Here is an 18,158-nt window from a genome sequence, read left to right on the forward strand (position 1 = left end):
CTTCTGACTTTGTTTCTGTCATTTCACTGGGAAAATATTTGAAGTGTTTAGAAATGAAGATAAAAAGGCATTTGGTGAGTAAGGGGAGTCATGGTCAACATCTTCACCCCAGTGGATCTCTGTCTCCCTCCCTGCCCCACCTCCCCCTGCCCTGCCCCTCAGGACTGGTAGAGAAGTTACTAGAACTCTTTCAGAAGACCCCACTGGGCAGTTTTCTTGCTCAGCTCACAGTAGACCAGCGGCAGGAGCTTCTTCAGTGTTACCTGAAAGACTTCCTTCTCTTGACTATGAGAGTGTCCACTTGGGAACAGTTAAACGTAAGTACTGACTCGGGGTCAGGGCAAAGCTGGCGTAAGTGGACAAAATACCAACATGGAACTTCCTCCACTGCCAGAGCTGCAATGTTTGTGGAACAGAATGTGTCCCAAGAGGAGAGTGCTGTGAGAAAATGCCACTGACACCTTTAGAACCCTCGAGGCTGGCCACTTACTCCGCCTCTCAGCACCCCTAAAACATGGAGATTTTAGTAACAGGAAGAAGACCTCCAATTTCCTGTGATGCTTTCTTTTTAAATGTTTAGTTTTTCTTGAAGAAAACTAGGTAAATATTTAACTGACCACAGCAAGTTAATAATAAGAGCAACTGAAATTTCAGTGGAAATATTGAAGGTTTCAAACTTTAGTACATAAAAACGGAAACTGGCAGATTTGAGAACATACAACCAGCATGATTAAGGATTAATAAAGTGTTCTTAGGTATCAATAAGAAAATCCCCTAATTTTTAAAAATGAATAAAAGTTATAAGAATATTAACAGAATAATTATACAGATGTCCAGAAAACAGAGGAAAATTGTCAGCCTCACTAGTAAATCAACAAGGCATGAACAACTTTCAGCTACCTTCATTTTTGTCCATGTGGCAAAACTGGTTTTTAAAAAATGGCCAGAAGTTCCTCCAGTGCCAAAGGTGGTGTGAACAGTGTGGTGGTTCTGTAAACCGTCGGGGTGAATGGAGAACTTCTGAATAAAATCTGAACTGGTGATTTGATCTTGAGAACATTATCAGAGATGTGGACAAATATTTTATTCACAGGAATGTTCTTTTCAGTTCTATTTCTAAAAATGGAAAATTAGGAACAATTTACTTGTCAAAACGTAAAGGTTGGACAAGTTAAAGTACAGTCATTTGATTGTTATTGTGCAGCCATTAAAAACAACATTCTTCTGGTGTGCTTGTGATAGAGCAATGCTTGTAAAGTAAAGTGGAAGAAGATCAGGAATGCATTGTGACCCTAATTTGGGGACCACTGGGAGAAGAGGTGTGGATCTAGAAATGTCTAGAAGGGACAACACCAAAAAGTAAATGTGGGATACTAGTAGTGTGCATGGTTTTTCATTTTCTTTTTTGTCACTTTTGAATGGTTCTCATTTTCCTCGAGCAAAATGTAGATTTTTAAAAAATACTTTACAAACAATATAATAAAAGCTTTTTTTCTTCCCAGGTTCTGCAGATCGCTCTGCAGTCCTGCGTCAATCAGCTGAATGCAGGAAGGCCAGAGGAAGAGGCCTCCTTACCATCAGTGCACCTCGCCTACCACCACTTCAGAAGCCGGCTACAGAACTTCTCCAGGATCTTGACCATCCACCCTCCAATTCTACCAAGCCTTGCGAAAGGCACACAGAACCAGAACTGGGCTGGACGTGAGATGGTATGGCCCCTCTTAGGGATCTCTCATGCCTGTAGCAGGCTTGGCCTCCTCAAGCGAGTGTGGAGGGAGGGGCGCTCCCACCACCTCCCCGACAAGGGAAAGCTTATGGGCCTTGTTCCAACTGGGAGACATCTTTACCAGCACACACGTCAGTGCGGCTTCTCAGTTAGAATACATCCAACTCATGCCCCCTAGATCCCAAGACAATGAAAGAGGAAGCTCCAAGCCTGGGACACAAGAAAAACACCCAGGACCTCCGACTTAAGGTTTAGACCAGCCCAATGAGGGCCAGGGGACAGACTGCTCAGTCACGGGCCTGTTCTCTGCTCCCCAGAGTCTGGATGTGTTGGCAGCAGTGGCCTGTGCTGAAATGCTGACGGAAAACCTCCTGAAGCCCAGTCCCCAAGCTTGGTTACGGACGGTGAAGAATCTTTCCATGCCCCTGGAGCTCCTCTGCTCAGAAGGGTACATGCAGGCCTGTGGGATGAAGACCAGAGAGGTCATCAGGGGTGTCAGGTAAGACCCAGGAGGCCCAGGTACATCAGAGAGAGAGAGCAGATGTTCCTACCGCTGGAAGTGGGCCTTTCCTCATCACTCTTTAACATCTGTGGAACTCTACTTAAACGCCAGGCATCTCAATGATCCTAGAGAAACAGGCGAGAGCTGAGCCTTCGGGGAGTGCACAGAGTGATGGGGGTGATACGGAGGTGACCAGAAATTATTGTGATCCCGACGGCGAAGGAGCAGCTGCAGAGGCCCCCAGCAGGGTGACAGAGAAAGGGCGTGCACTCGGGGTAGACTTCCCAGAGGACCAGGCCTGGGCTGGCCTTCACGGGCGAGGTGGGAGTCACCAGACATGGGAAGAGGCATCGAACTTGAGTTGTCTGAGCTGAGAGTCTGTGAGGAGGAGGAGAAAGACGGAAGTGGGTAGAGGTCAGGGAGAACATCATAGAGGGCTTCTACCTAATTCACTTACCTTCTCTCCTGCTCCTTTTTTTTCCTCTTTCTTTTTTATTTTTTAAATTATGAAAGTATGATAACACATTTACAGGAGACTTGGAAGATACCCAACAGAGTTACATATAGTTCCACCATATATTACAATTATTTCTCAAGTAGATTAATTAAGATTTTTAGTTGTAGTTTTAATATCAAACTCTCAAAAGTTAATAGATTGAATATACAGAAAAGTAAAAAAAATACAGTAGATCTGAAAAGCACCATGAACCAATTCAACATAATTTTTTATAACTTTCACACAACAGTAGGATACAAGTTCTATTCAAATTGCCATAGACTGTAAACTAAGAGACATTAGAACATATGCAAGGTGTGAAAGCTTCATGGTCTAAAGGTACTGAAACATGAAAACTGTAAATACCTTTTACTACTGTGATTATATAACTATTATTTATTCACTTCATACCATTGTTATGATTGGTCAACAGAAAATAATATAGTTCTGTATCAGTAAAAGTACCATTTGATAGAAAAACCTGTAATACTTTTTAAAATCCAGAGGCATATCAGAATTATCTTGGAATTTTTTGAAAAATACAAATGCCCATGTTTTGCTTTTTTTCTCCAGAGTTCAGATGTGTTTCTAATGATTATCCATGCTTAAAAACAATTGGACTATATGATGATTTTTTTTTGTCTAGTTTGTTTCATTTTTCTATTGCATATTCTGTGCTCCCATTTCATTTAGTTTATGTTTTCCAATTTCTGTCTCTTGTTTATTGTTCTTTCTGAAGCCTTTATCTAGGATAGTAAGAAAGCTTTTGTACATACACAGATATGTATATGTATATATAAACATAGTATATATAATTAAAATATGTATTTTAGAGACATGAATTTTTGCTTAGCAAAAATAATGTATGACATTTTGATTCCACTAATTTATTTTCACCATAATGTTGATATACTTCCATGTATTTTGGCATCTAATATTCTTGCTTAAAGATTAGAAAGTTTATTATCTTAGTGAGTTAAATTTTTTTGAATGAAGCTTGAAACTTCTAATCCCATTCTGAGAATATAAAGAAAGACCATGTTGTAAAAAGAAAAAAAAGCAGGAAATTAAGTTGTGATACAGTATTAACTTAAGTACAGATTTTGTTGAAATTTCACAGAATTTTATGTTAGTATCCATTATTTGTTTTCATATCTTATTCAAGATTCCACATTGTATTCAGTTGATTCAGCTGCATACAACAAATTCTGAGAAATTCTCTTTTCAATTTTATTATGTCACAGATCTTTTCTAATTTTCCTTGTTATGGCTTCTTGCATACACCTACCATTTAAAAGTGGACATTTAATTTCCAAATACATGGGTTTTTTAAAGTATCTTTGATATTAATTTCTCACTTTGATATTTCTCATTTAAATCTTTTCTTCTCTGCAATCACCCTCTGTGTTTCTTCAGTCTTCAAGCTTTACTGAGGCTTTCAGTGGCTAAGTCAAAGATCTCTGTTAATAAATGTCACATTGCACTTGAAAATATGTGGGTTATTTTCAAATATCTTTTGATATGGATTTCTAACGTAATTCCACAGTGATAAGAGAACAGTCTCTCTCTAATTTCAATACTTTAAGATCTGCTCCTTTTCTTAACTTTCAACTCCTGTGCCTTGAAACCACCTCCCTACACCTCTGCCTTCTGTCTCAGATGCTTTGTGTCAGAGCTGAGTGAGGGAACCCCTCTCTTGACAGAACCCACTGGAATCGCATTTTCTCCATCTCGCTCTTTGTGGAGCACGTGCTGCTGGAGACGGAGAGTCAGATTCCTGAGCTGCTCAAGCTGGTGACCGGCTATGTCTCCTTGCTGAATAAGGTGAGCGCAAAGGTTCGGCCTAGCAGGCAGAGGTCTGCCTCTTTGTAAGATGAAGCACAACTGAAGCTTGACCTAACCTCTGTCAGCGAGGTGGTATATTCCCTTTCTGCTCTGACAGTTTTATCTGGTTGTAGTAAGGAAAGTGATTTCATCACATAAGCTGCTCTATTTGTGGCATTTAATGGTTTAATTTTTACCCTCTCCTGAGTGGTAAGTCAAGGTATGTCATTTAGGGTTTCTTGCAGGAAAAGGAACTATCAGTGCAGCAAATCTGCTTGGGAGGACTGAAGGGTAGGCTCCAACCAGGCCTCCAGTGGCCCTAGAAAGACCAGCAGCCTGGTCCACAGCGGGAGCAGCTTGCCACTGCCATGATCAGGAAGACGGCAGTGTAAGAGAATGCCACTGGACTTGTGGACTTCCAAACACAGTGCTGTTGGTGGGACCAAGGGCACAGGAAGGCCTATGTCTCTGCCCCTCGACACCCTTTATAAAGTTGGTGCCACACAGGATAATACCCTGCAGAAAAAGTGACCGTCCTTTCAGCATCAATGGCCTCTCAGGGCCACTGCCTCTGGAAACAGGGAAAACAGCCTCTGCCTACTGGGAACCTCACACAAGCACTGCCAGCAGCTTTGCTGTGTAGCCTTTGACATGTCCTTTTTTAACTAGCATATTTCATGTTCTCAAGGTTTGTCCACATTGTAGCAGGTGTCAGAATTGCCTTCCTCTTTAAGGCTGAGTAAGATTCCACTGTATGGATAGAGCACATTCTGTTTATCCAGCTATCTGTTGATGGACACTTGGGTTGTTTCCACCTTTTGGTGATTGTAATAATGCCGCTATGAACCTGGGTATAGAAGTATCTATTTGAGTCACTACTTTAATTCTTTTGGGTGTATACTTAAGAGTAGAATTGCTGGATCACATGGTAATTCCATGTTTGGCATTTTGAGGACTCACCATACTGTTTCCCACAACTGCCACACCGTTTTACATTCCCACCAGCAATGACCCAGGGCTCCAATTTCTCCACATCCCTACTAGTACTTGTTATTTTCCATTTTAAACATAACAACCCTCCCAATGGGTATGCAGTGGTATCTCACTGTGGTGTTGGGTTTTTTTAATTGGAGTATAATTGCTTTACAATCTTGTTAGTTTCTGCATACAGCAACATGAATCAGCTATATGTATACATGTATCCCTGTTGAGGCTCCCCTCCCCTCATCCCACCCGTCTAGGTCATCACAGAGCACCAACTCAGTGTGGTTTGATTTGTATTTCCCTAGTGACTAGCGATGTTAGTATTTTTTTAGTTACTATTTAGTTAGTATTTAGTTAGTATTTAGTGTGCTTATTGCCCATTTGTATACCTTCTTTGGAAAATGTCTATTCAAGTCCTTTGGCCACTTTTGAATATTTTATTTAACAGATCAAATTTAGCAGGGTATTAAAAACTCATAATTTCCAAGTAAGATTAGTCCTGGAATTCAAGGATAGCTCAAAGTTATAAAGCCTATAAATGTCATCAGTTACATAAGAAATAAAAAGATACACTGCAAATGATTATTTTAAAAGGTACAAAAAAATCTTTTCATAAAATATATAATTTGGTAAAAAGATACTCTTGCTGAATTAGGAATAGAAAGGAAATTTCCTTGAGCAGATAATGTCATGGGTATTCATAATATCTATATTATGTTTAAAAACACCTATAACAAGCATCATATATAACCAGAAAATTCCCTAAGCATACCAATTAAACTCACTATCTTATGTCGTTAAAGATATGTCTTTCCTAAGAAACAGTGTTTCTACTTCTAAATATATACTCTAGGGAATTTTCCTGTTTCCACTCCGACACATGGAAGAATGTTGCGTACAGAAATGTTTGTAATTGCAAGAAATTGGGAACATCCTAAATGTTCATTAACAGGAAAATAGATGACCAGTGTCTTTGTCACCAAGTACCATGCAGTAGTAAACATGAATGATCTGAACCTACGTTTATCAATGAAAAATGCAAGTTGCCAAGCTTAGGTATAGTGTGACGTCCCTAAAACAGAGTTGCATGCATGCATGCATGGGTGCAAATCTAGTAGAAGTGGGAATTTAAGAATGTGGTTCCCAGGGCCTGGGAGTAGAAAGGGATATACTTGAAGTCAAAACTATACCTGTGACATTTGGTTATTCAGAAAATGATAAAGCAAATATTCAGAAAAATGCCAAGATTACTTAAAGTTTGGTGGATACACAGATAGTCACTATATTATCATTTATAATTTGAAATATAATGGAAAGAGGGGGTAGACCTTAAAAAAAAAAGTGGAAGAAAGGAAAAATCTAAAGCTGAGAATATCGGTCTTCTCCCCAAAACAGCATAGTCCCATAGGACATTCAAAGTTAAAGAAATTGCTAAACAAGATTGTAAAAAGCCTTGCACTGCAGACAGCAGAGCCGTAACTGTCTGGCTCCGCCAGTGGCAGAGGGCACGCCATGTTTTCTGGCCTGGCTGACCTCTGCTCTCCCTCTCTGCCCCACCGCCCTCCTGCCAACGCCTTTCTCCTTCAGTGCCTACTGGAGGACTCTGACGTGAAGACCCATAGGCCTTTCATGGCGGTGATGACTACTCTTCGTAAATGTAAGGACCAGGTCAGCGAGAGTTTCACCAGGTGAGATTTTGGGTTAGGGATCCGCAAGTTTGAGAATTCGGAAGCTTCTTTTTTGCTTCTCATGTCCCACTTCCCTGCTTTAGAGCTGACCACCTTCTTGGCTTCTAGGTTTGGGGTTCAGCCGTGCCCCATCTGCCTGGGAGACGCACAGGATCCTGTCTGCCTGCCCTGTGACCATGTGTTCTGTCTGCGCTGCATTGACGTTAACCTCACCCAAGGGCACATGGGATGCCCCTTGTGTTTAACCGACCTACCAGACAGATACTCTGCAACTGTGTCCCAGGAGCACAGGTAAAACAGCCTTTCTCTTGAGAAAGCTTCCACCTTTTTCTTCCTTTTTTGCAAATACAGTATTCAAAAATATAATTATTGGGCTTCCCTGGTGGCTCAGTGGTAAAGAATCCACCTGCCAATGCTAGAGACATGGGTTCGGTCCCTGATCTGAGAAGATCCCACATGTGGCGGAGCAAATAAGCCTGTGCACCACAGTTATTGAGCCTGTCTTTCTCAAAAGACCCAAGTGTACGTACTGTCTGTTTTTGGAGACTGATTCTAATCAATATATGGAGATACTTGCATCTTTTTGCTCTAGAGCCTGTGAGCCCCTACTATGGAGCCCATGTACCGCAACTACTGAAGCCCAGGCACCCTAGAGTCTGTGCTCCGCAACTAGAGAAGCTACCATAATGAGAAGCCTGAGCAGTGCAACTAGAGAGTAGCCCCTGCTTACCCCAACTAGAGGAAAAGCCTGCACAGCAATGCCCAGCACTGCCAACAATAAACAAAATTATTTGTAAACTAAGTAAAGCCATCACAAGTACCCAAAGAATTTAGATGCAACTGGCTTATCCTCTTGATGTGCAAATGCCATCCATGTTCTATGATTTGAGGATAAAACTAACTCTTGTCTGGCTAAGTGCCTTCAGGGCACTGACTAAAATAGCCCAAGCTGTGGTTTTCTTCCCTTCTGATGCCTTCTAAAAGTGGGGCACAAGACAAGTCCAGTGGATGGGAGCTTTGAGAAACTCTTGGGATATAAAGGCTATCACTAGATGGTCCAAATGATCGAAGTCTTTCTCAAAAGACCCAAGTGTACGTACTGTCTGTTTTTGGAGACTGATTCTAATCAATATATGGAGATACTTGCATCTTTTAATTTAAAAAAAAAAAGCTATCCAAATCTCAAAGCACTCTATAGGGAGGGATTCTGGAACACAGTTTATAAGACTTTTAACCATGGTTTTTAACCATTCCCAAGGGAGGCCATTGAGAAACATGCCCGCTTCCGGCAGATGTGCAATAGTTTCTTCGTGGACCTGGTTTCTACCATGTGCTTCAAAGACAATTCTCCACCTCAGAAGGAAGTGGTCAAAGACCTGCTATCCTTACTCTTTGTAGAGAAGGAGCTCCTTCGAGAGGCTCCCCAACGTGAGTGGCTGTCTTCCAATAGAGTTAAAAATTCAGTTCTTCATCTCACTTTTTATGTCTGATGTGAACAATGATCTGCCTTTCTCCTGGTTATAGGATGCCGTGAACACACAAAGTCTCTTTCTCCTTTTGATGATGTCGTGGATAAGACCCCCGTGATCCGCTCAGTGGTATTGAAACTGCTTTTAAAATACAGGTGAGCACCATGAACATGGAGTTGCCTCTGAAACACCTTGACTTCTTTTTTTTTTCTCCTCATGGCTTTTTCTTTGCTGCAAAGCATTCTTTGCAGAACTGGTAGCTAGCTCAGTATCTGGGAAAGCTTCTTTAGCAAGAGACGCCCTGGTTCCTTTATCTGTATGGGTTGTATCCTTGGCATATCACACGCTGGCCATGAGTTCAGTATGGCCACAAGCACGTGTTTAGGAAGAAGACAGATTTGGGGGAAGGGCACAGAGTGCTGTGAGACGTGTGGGTGCAGGAAGTCGGGAGTCAGGAATCTGCAGTTCTCATCTCAGTTCCAGAGCTACAAAGTTTTGTGGTTTTTTTGGACCATAACTTAGAATCTACACTCAACATCCTTGCACTTGATGTTGTGTAAGTTTTGCTGCTCTTAAGTTTCTCCAATTCTATAAATGAACAGGGAAGCTTATATGGCGCCTCAGCTCAATGGGCTTGTCGAATTATGCTATTTTTAAAAATTCTTAGAAAGGTGATCTGTATTCAGAAGATGTCTTTTGGAATATACTCTGTTTCTCAACCTATGTCCTACCTTGAGAGAGTTCACCTTGAGGTAATGGCAAAATAAAGATGCTATAGGAAAAGTTCCAACAGACACAACTACTTCCGACTTAAATGTCTGAAATGTGACTTAAGATAGAGATTAAATTTATGTTTAAAACAGGGATCCACTGCAGTCTTGTCTACAGACATTTTATTTTGGTGCCTCCCCCCCATTATTTATGAAATAGCCTTTTCAAACAGGATTTTCAAGTAAAATACTCTTAAAATACATTTCTTGCTATACCTAAAAATGGCTCTTAAGGCATATATAGACACAGTTGCCTTGAGATATGAAAAGAGCCTCTTGCTATTCTGTGATTTTCATTAATTTTGGTAAAATTTATTGGTGTGAATCCTGTATTCACATTAATTTTTTAATTAATTAATTAAGTAAGTAAATAATTTTAATTAATTAATTAATCTGTATTTCATTAATTTTGGTAAAATTTATTGGTGTGAAATCTGTATTCATGTGAATCTCCTTGCTTAGAGAAAGGGCAAAGTGTCATTGACATGTATATCTCTTGACATAAAGTATAGACACATTAATATGAGTACAAACTGTACTCAAAGGTAAATGCTTTGTTCTGTAATATTTAAACTTTACAGAACTGATTTTGAAATAAAAATCTTGAGACATAAACACAGTTTAAAAATATGAATGCTCATTCCCTGGGTTGAAAAATACTTGCTTCTGTCATTGCTCTTTGTGTTTCGTGTACTTTTGTGTGATAAGAATGAATCAGACTGGACTTACATACTTTATGGAAATGTAGGCACTTGCTGTCTGGGCGGACCCGTGCATGGGACAGTGTTGACCAGACTGCAAATAACACTAAGATGGCATCTGACTTTTTCAACTTGTTTGTACTGATGTTACTAAAGTGATGAAAGGTAAAGCTGCTAGCATCTTAGCATGAGAAAGACCCTGGTAGTAGCCATTATTTCTGTCACCACCATGCACATGTAATTTTTTTAAATGCCAGTTTCACGTAATGTCCTTGATGAAGCTATAAAAATTATTAATTCTACTAAATCCCCACTCTTAAGGATATGACTGGTAATGTTGTATTATAATGAGAGATACACCCAAAGCCTCCAGCAGCACACCAAGGTACAAGGCTGTCTCAAGGAAAACTACTCCTGCAGTTTTTGAGTTACGTCCTGATCTGGCTGCTTTTTTTGTGAAATACCACTTGTACTTGAAAGAATGAGTGACAAATGACGCTGAAACCTGGGCAGTTAGTTGACAGGCGTTTTCCTGAGAAAAAGTGAGGTGAGCCTATCACAAACTGAGAGTTTTGTTGCTAATTATAAAATTCAAGCTTATAAGCAGATATTTAAAGGTTTGGAGGAATTCCCTGGCGATCCAGCGGTTAGGACTGCACGCTTTCATTGCCGAAGATCCAGGTTCAATCCCTGGTCAGGTAATTAAGATCCTTCAAGTCTCAGCATGGCTAAATTAAAAAACAATAAAATAAAATGTTGGAAAACTTGTATCCTCCACTGTGAGCCTGTCAGCTTTCTAATACACACTTTTTGATAACATGGGTGGTGATATTAATGAATGTGAGGTTTTGTAAAATATACAATAAAAATGTGTCAATGTTTGCAAAATTTGCACAGCTCAGCAAACCAGTATTTATGAAGTAACTGGTTCTTGATGTCACAGAATTGTGCATTGATCAAAAAGAAATCTATCTGATTGCAAGGCAGATCATTTGATTTTAATGTAATTAACTATGAAAAGTACATTGATAAGGTTTCAGATTGCACATTGAAACTAACCTTTAGAAATTATTGTCTATCATTTTTGGTGCAGCATCAAAAGACAGTATCCATATATACCTGAAAAGACTACTAAAATATTTCTCCCTTTTCCAACTACAGAATGTATGAGACCAGATTTTGCTCATATAATATAGTGCAACCAACTAGAAGCAGAAGCAGATTTGAGAATCCAGTGAACTTCTGTTAAGCCAGGCATTAAAAAGATTTCTAGGATTGAAAAACAATGCCCTTCTAACTAATGAAATTTTGTCTTGGAAAAGATTTTCTTTAATATTATTTATGTTAATATGTGATGAGTTTAGTATGGTTATTTTAAATGATGAATATTGATACATATTTTCAATTTTTCTTAGTTTTAATTTCTATTATTGTAAATATCAGAAGATATAATCAATAGAAGCAAAAGCTCTTTGTGGTTCTCATTAATTTTTAAGTCTGTGAAGGAGTCCTGGAGCCAGAAGTTTGAGAACAGCTGGTATAAAATTGTTATTATATAGTCACTAAGTCATGTCTGACTCTTTAGCAACCGCATGGACTATAGCCTGCCAGGCTCCTCTGTCCATGGGATTCTCCAGGCAAAAATACTGGAGTGGGTTGCCATTTCTTCCTCCAGGGGATCTTCCTGACCCAGGGATCAAACCCGAGTCTCCTGCATTAGCAGGCGGATTCTTTACCACTGAACCACCTGGGAAGCCCATCTAAAATATGGAATTTTATATTCCTCCAAGTTTGTGCTAAAATATTCTTCATAAAATCATGTTATAAACTATATAAACACATCTATGTATGTGAGAAAGTGGAAGTGTTAGTTGCTCAGTAGTGTCTGACACTTTGTGACCCCATGGACTGTGGTCTGCCAGGCTCCTCTGTGCATGGAATTCTCCAGGCAAGAATCCTGGAGTGAGTTGCCATTCTGTTCTCCAGGGGATCTTCCCAGCTACGTATGTAAGTATATATATATAAGTATACAGGAAGCAGGAAATGAATAATAGGCAAATAAATACTTCAAACCTTTGTGTTGACAAAATGGGTTTCCAGACGTTAGCTAACCAGGTGTATATAATGTTTCTCCTTCCCTAGCTTCTGTGACGTGAAAGAGTATATTCAGACTTATTTGTCCGAGTTAGAAAAGAAACCATTCCTGGCTGAAGATAAAACCGAACTGTACATGCTCTTTAGCAACTGCCTGGAGGTAAGCTGACTATCACCTCACGACAATTCTTTTGCAGGCTCTCAGAACCACATGGTTTATGCAATGGAATAGTGTTTTTCTGAAAATTTACAGAATATAATTTATGTGGTGACATTAACAGATGCTGTACTCCATTTAGGGGGAAAAATGTTTCAGAAACATTACCTCTGTCCTCAGAAATTGCATATGTTGGCATTATGTACATGTGCATGAGGGGGAAAAAGGCATTGAAGAATATGCCACCAAAGTTGATGATGCCTCTCTGTGGGTGCTGAGGTTGTGAATACTTCTAATTTTTATTCTCTTTGTATTTGTGTTTCTTCCAAAAATCTTACAATGCATATGAAAAGTTAGATTAGGTTAAAACAATTTTTTTTCATTATACCTTTTATTTTTTTCCCTCCTTCTGTTCCCTAAAATAAAAATAAAAAGAGGTGTTAGTTTTTCATGATTCACAAAATATCCCCTCAAACCTACAACACTGTTCTTTATCCTTATTCCACTGTCCATGACCACACTGGTGAAATTTCAAAGATGGGGTCTTGTAAATAAAAAAGAATAATATCCTTTCTTTCTGGTTCTATGTTCCCTAGGATTCAATACATGAGAAGAATAATGCTTTCTTCATAAGGGATGAATTGAAATACCTGCGAGAGGAAGGCCAGTTCCTTACGACATACCAGCCAGTGGGATACAGCCGATGGCCTGCTGGTGAGGCCTCAGTGGAGCACCTACAGAAGATGGCCCGCATCCGCCTCTGTCTTGACAAGGCATCTGAGATCCTCGCCGAGCTTCAGGATGGCTCAGGCAGGTCTTCTTCCCAACCTTTCTTGACCACAGGCTGGGAGCCCCCATGATTTAGAAATTCAGGAAGTGTGGGAAGCTGGTTCTCAGGATAATACTGGTCTGTACCATGTCCCCTTTCTTCTAGATTAGTTCTCTCAGTGTGAATTCCCGAAGGGTAGGTGCAGAGCTTTTACTAGCCTCTGTTGCAGAGAGTTAACTGACAAGTACCCTCAGCCATCACTTGGCCTTTCTCATTGGCTCTGCAGAGATGGCGGAGGAGAAGCATCACTACCTGCAGCAGGTGAAGCGCTTCTGTGCCCGGGTCCAGAATGACTGGTACCGAGTGTACCTGGTGAGGAAGCTCACCAGCCAGCAGGGGATGGCGTTTGTGCAGAGCCTCTCCAAAGAGGGCCATCCGGCCCACTGGGTGTTTCCTAAGGAAGTCATCGCACAGCAGGTGAGAAGGGCAGTCTGGCAGCCCCAGTGCTGTCTCAGCTCCCCTGTCCGACCCCACCCCAGGAGGAGGGCTGCTGCTCCTCCATCCCTCCCTGACTTTCTCCCACATCCATCCGGGAAAATGCTTGCATCTGGTCTGGTCTGGTCCTCTGTCTGGATTTCAGTTGACCCAGCTTGTGATCACAGTTATCTGCCTAGGGGAAAGGTGTGTCTGTGTTTGTTTCTGGTTTGTCATCTACCTGCAAAGCATATGTAGGCATTACTTCTGATTGAGTTCAACACAGGAAAAGCAAAAGAATGATTCTGTGGCTTTGGCCTTTAGCAAATTAAAAGTCATTTGTCCTGTAAAATAAGCCCTTTTATCCTCAGCAGGGAAGACAGGAAAGGACTAAGGATGACAGAGTTGCAGTCATTTTGGCTTCAGGACTACTCAGTTGTCCTTTCCTAGAGCCCAGAAATGAATGAATTTTCACTGTCCTGAGGTTACAAAAATGGCACTAAAAATCCTGCTTATTTTTCCTCCCACCTGGAACTTAGGCCTGACTTGTAAGTCCTTTGGTGCTCTACTCCAAGTTGATATGGCGAGCAGCTACAGTATCACCTCCCCTAGATTTCTGCCCACTCTTCTTCCAGTGAGGAGGAGGTGCTTCCCAAATAGCAGTGAGCTGTCATGCCTCAGTCTACCCTGGAAACCTGGTTCAACTGCCCTTAAACCTTCAGTGATTGCCTGGTTCCTTTCCCTATCTATAAGGTTCTTTGCTCAATATTTCCCACACTGTACCCACCATGGTTAACCCCTGTGTTCTTGGGGTTGCAGACGGATCATCCAGGCCAGATGGATCGGTATCTGGTGCATGGGAACGACTACAAGGCTGTCCGAGATGCAGTGGGCAAGGCCATTCTGGAATCCAAGCCCCTGGCTGTTGAGACGGCTCTGGAGGTAGGCCAGACTGGCGGCTGCTCTGTGTACACAGTGGCCCCTCACAGCCTAAGTCTTGTCTTGTTAGGATCAAATGATGCAATGGGAGACGCCCCACAGGGTGACATCCTGCCTTGGAAGTCCTGTGTCCATGGCCTCGTGAGCTCGCCTGGCAAACAGGGGAGTGGCAACGGTTGATTTGGGTTGCTGGGTTTGTGAGAGGCCACCAGCAGCTCCTTTCTAATTTATTTAGGTCCATTATTTTCTTTGAGACCCTGCTGAAAAGCCGCTTCCTCCAGGATTTCTCTGCTCTGAGATACGATGGCATGGGAAGCAAAACCTCATAATTCCCATAGAGACACATGCACGTGTTTATTTTAATAGATGCAGGCTTTTAAAAATACAGTCTTTAAATTGTTACGTTCTTATTTTCTTTCCGAGTCCTTATTTACCTTGGCGCTTTGCTGGAAAAAGAGGAATAAATATCTTAGTTCAGCAAAAGTTCGCTAAAGGGACCAGGGGTATAGTCAGAAAGAGAACAGATAGTGATCCCTGTTATTTCTGCTCTAAGCTGTTTAATAAATATACATTGCATTTAATATGAGAATGTTTTTGAAGAGTTGTTTTCTGGAAGATGGTCCTGAGGTGCAGGGTTCCAGGTGCCTATGGTATTAGGAAAGGCTCCCTCATCCTCTCCAAGGCTTTAGTACTGATCTCATTCTTTATTCACATACAGATCACATGAGATTCTGGCCCTGAGCTATATCTGTATAACTTTTAAAAGTCTCACTTGATGTCCTTGCTTTTTCAGGACTGTAGGAGCTCCGCAACTCGGAAGGCTGTCTACCTACTGTTAGCACTTTTTAGAGAGGTCACCACTTTGTACAGATCAGACAATGCAGACCTCCATCCTAAGCCACAGGTGAGTATCAGCCTCCAGGGCTGTGTTCATAGTCTCACGATTTGAAGGGACTTTTTGAATAAAGGTAAAATTCACAAACACCGGGACTGCCCTGGTGGTCCACTGGCTAAGATTCCGTGCTCATGATGCAGGGGGCCCAGGTTTAATCTCTGGTGAGGGAAATAGATCCCACATATCACAACTAAGACTGGATGCAACCAAATAAATAAATAAATATTTATTTAAAAAGAAAGTCATGAACACCAATTATGCCCATAACTTTTAAAAATCTTGGATGGAGGTTTTCAGCATTCTTATGAAGAGGAACTACTTTCTGTTTCACCCAAAGCTTTTAGAGTAACAGTTAAAACTAAAGTCAAAACAGTAATTCATGGACTTACCTGGTGGTCTAGTGGCTAAGACTCTGCACTCCCAATGCAGGGGGCCTAGGTTCAATACCTGGTCAGGGAACTAGATCCCATATGCCACAACTAAAACCCATTGAAGCCAGATAAATTTAAAATAAATAAATAAAAATAAAGTTGTCTCAAAAAAGAACATACAATAATGTTTTCCAAAACAGAATGATCAAAACTAGTGCTTTCATATGTGGTTTCTGTGTTTGTAGAGGAGATTTCTCTGGATCATTCCCCTTCAGGCAGTAATCATTTAGCCATTCTAACCTTGATTTAAAAGTTTTTTAATGCAACTAACTTTATTTGTTTATTTATTTATTTATGGCTGCACCCTGTGTCTTGAGGGATCTCAGTTCCCCAACTAGGGATTGGCCCTCGGGTCCTCGGCAGTGGAAGTAGCAGTCCTAACACTGGACCACCAGAGAACTCCTCTTAAGGAGATATTTGATAAGTTCTTGGGATCAGAAGGCATGACTACCATAAGAGAAAACCTTTGGTTTTTCTTCTGCTGTTCATATAATTTTTTTTTCATATAATATTTTTATTTGATGTATTTTAATTTCTTTCCTGTCAGCAATGTGAGGCTATGGAGAAATTCATTGAGAAAAGCAAGACCTTGTCTCCTGATATCAGACCTTTTGCAATATCCCTTGTGAACAATGAACTACCCCTGCTGAGGACAGGTCCTGGGGTCAGCAACCTGGAAGGGCCAGTAATAGAAATGGCTGTTCATGCTGCAACCGTCCTTCTCTGTGGACAAAGCCAAGTCTTAGGACCCCTGAAGAATTTGGCCTTCTTCCCACACCTCATGGTGGTAAGACTGGGATATGATTTCTTCTGCATTCACAGGAAAAACATTAGAGACCCAGCTGGTACCTCAGAAACCGTTGAACCTGTTTATCTTGTAGGTTTGCCATCATCCTCTTTCTCACTTGATGCTTTAGTCCACAGTCATGGTGAAAAACTTGCCTTGCCCTTTGTCATTTCACAGAGAGCTGTTCTGTGTTCTTCATAGAGAGCTTTTGGGGTCGAGAAGAAAGAAAACCAAGGTCACGTTCTTACTCAAGGCCTCTTGCTGAGCAGCGACAGTGAATCGATGTGTTCACTAAGCTAAAGCCAGCTCTGCTTTTTTGGCTTTTCAGAATGCCTTTCTTCCAACGATGCCTGAAGACTTGCTGGCTCAAGCTAGGAATTGGAAGGGTCTGGAAGGAGTCCTCTGGTACAGTAAGTGCTGGCCTGTGGTGGAATCCCACTCCTGAGCTCTGAATAGCAACCTAAAACTACAGGAAACATTGGTATAGAATTGGGGTACATGGGTTTGTGCCTGAAGGGTCCAAGGTGCCTGCCTCCTCCTGCCATGGGTGCCTTTGCAGAACAGGAACAGTTTGCGGGAATTGGTACCTGCTGGCTGTGGATGATCCAGATCATTCTTTTTCGTAGTCCCAGGGAAAGGGTCCTCTCAGATGCACTTCTGTTTCCTGGAATATGCCCTTTGGGGGAAAAGGGGGCACTGGGAACCACATCAGAAGCTCAGTCTAGGGCTAGCTCACAATGCAACCAAGGTTTTGATCCAAAGATAGTTCTTTTAGGAATATAGGACTGAGGGAGGAAATAATATAACTCATGACCTGATGTAAATTTTGCCATTGTCTTGAGTAGATAATCTTTTAAAAGTAGTTTTAAAAGTTGTTATTAAACCTGCTCACAGCAAAAACAAAAAAAAGTCAAAGAGAATAAATAGGAGGGTATAAAATACTATCCATTTTGCCTCCAAAGATAACCCCTGGCATGAGCCTATAATCTAGTTTCTCTTTGCTTTGTGAAATTAAACGCAGACACTATTTTTCACAGATACAATTTGAGCTCCTGGTATGTGTCAAATATCTACTAGTAAACCAGCGGAGTTTAAGATTTCTGGTAACATGCTCAGGACATCAGTCCATATCATTATTTGGTTAGACCAGAAAGCAGGGAGTTAGGTTTCCCGTATAATGGTGGGTCATTAGGCAAAGCCTCACCAGCCAACATGTGTCCTGTTCTTTCAACAGGATGTCCCAATGGTCACGTGTGCACTGTAGGAGAGGTGAGTTTGGTATTTGGGATAGGGTTTGTGGGGGTTCAGAATGTGTGTTCCTCCTCCAGGTCTGAGGAAGGGGCCCATGAGGGAGGAGGATAATGAGAGACTGGACCTTTGGGGAGAACACAGACTCGTTTTGACAGCTGTTCTATGGGGCTTCACTCAGCTCAGCTAGTAAAGAATCCGCCT

At 41.2% G+C, this 18,158-nt stretch overlaps 1 protein-coding gene across 1 annotated transcript in view; it reads left to right on the plus strand.

Annotated features, from left to right (window-relative positions):
- The window catches only part of LOC122438172 (E3 ubiquitin-protein ligase RNF213-like), a 110,315-nt gene that overhangs the window by 76,443 nt on the left and 15,714 nt on the right, over positions 1 to 18,158 (plus strand). Inside the window, exons 37-52 of the mRNA XM_043462779.1 lie at positions 163 to 317; positions 1,503 to 1,709; positions 2,044 to 2,225; positions 4,428 to 4,548; positions 7,120 to 7,220; positions 7,329 to 7,511; positions 8,479 to 8,648; positions 8,745 to 8,844; positions 12,303 to 12,414; positions 13,008 to 13,221; positions 13,467 to 13,657; positions 14,474 to 14,596; positions 15,387 to 15,497; positions 16,467 to 16,706; positions 17,035 to 17,116; positions 17,941 to 17,975. Coding sequence (XP_043318714.1) covers positions 163 to 317; positions 1,503 to 1,709; positions 2,044 to 2,225; positions 4,428 to 4,548; positions 7,120 to 7,220; positions 7,329 to 7,511; positions 8,479 to 8,648; positions 8,745 to 8,844; positions 12,303 to 12,414; positions 13,008 to 13,221; positions 13,467 to 13,657; positions 14,474 to 14,596; positions 15,387 to 15,497; positions 16,467 to 16,706; positions 17,035 to 17,116; positions 17,941 to 17,975 — 2,327 coding nt within the window. The remainder of the gene's footprint in view (positions 1 to 162; positions 318 to 1,502; positions 1,710 to 2,043; positions 2,226 to 4,427; positions 4,549 to 7,119; positions 7,221 to 7,328; positions 7,512 to 8,478; positions 8,649 to 8,744; positions 8,845 to 12,302; positions 12,415 to 13,007; positions 13,222 to 13,466; positions 13,658 to 14,473; positions 14,597 to 15,386; positions 15,498 to 16,466; positions 16,707 to 17,034; positions 17,117 to 17,940; positions 17,976 to 18,158) is intronic.

The sequence above is a fragment of the Cervus canadensis genome, chromosome 1, assembly GCF_019320065.1.
Source record: "Cervus canadensis isolate Bull #8, Minnesota chromosome 1, ASM1932006v1, whole genome shotgun sequence".
In the NCBI taxonomy this organism is placed as follows: domain Eukaryota; kingdom Metazoa; phylum Chordata; class Mammalia; order Artiodactyla; family Cervidae; genus Cervus; species Cervus canadensis.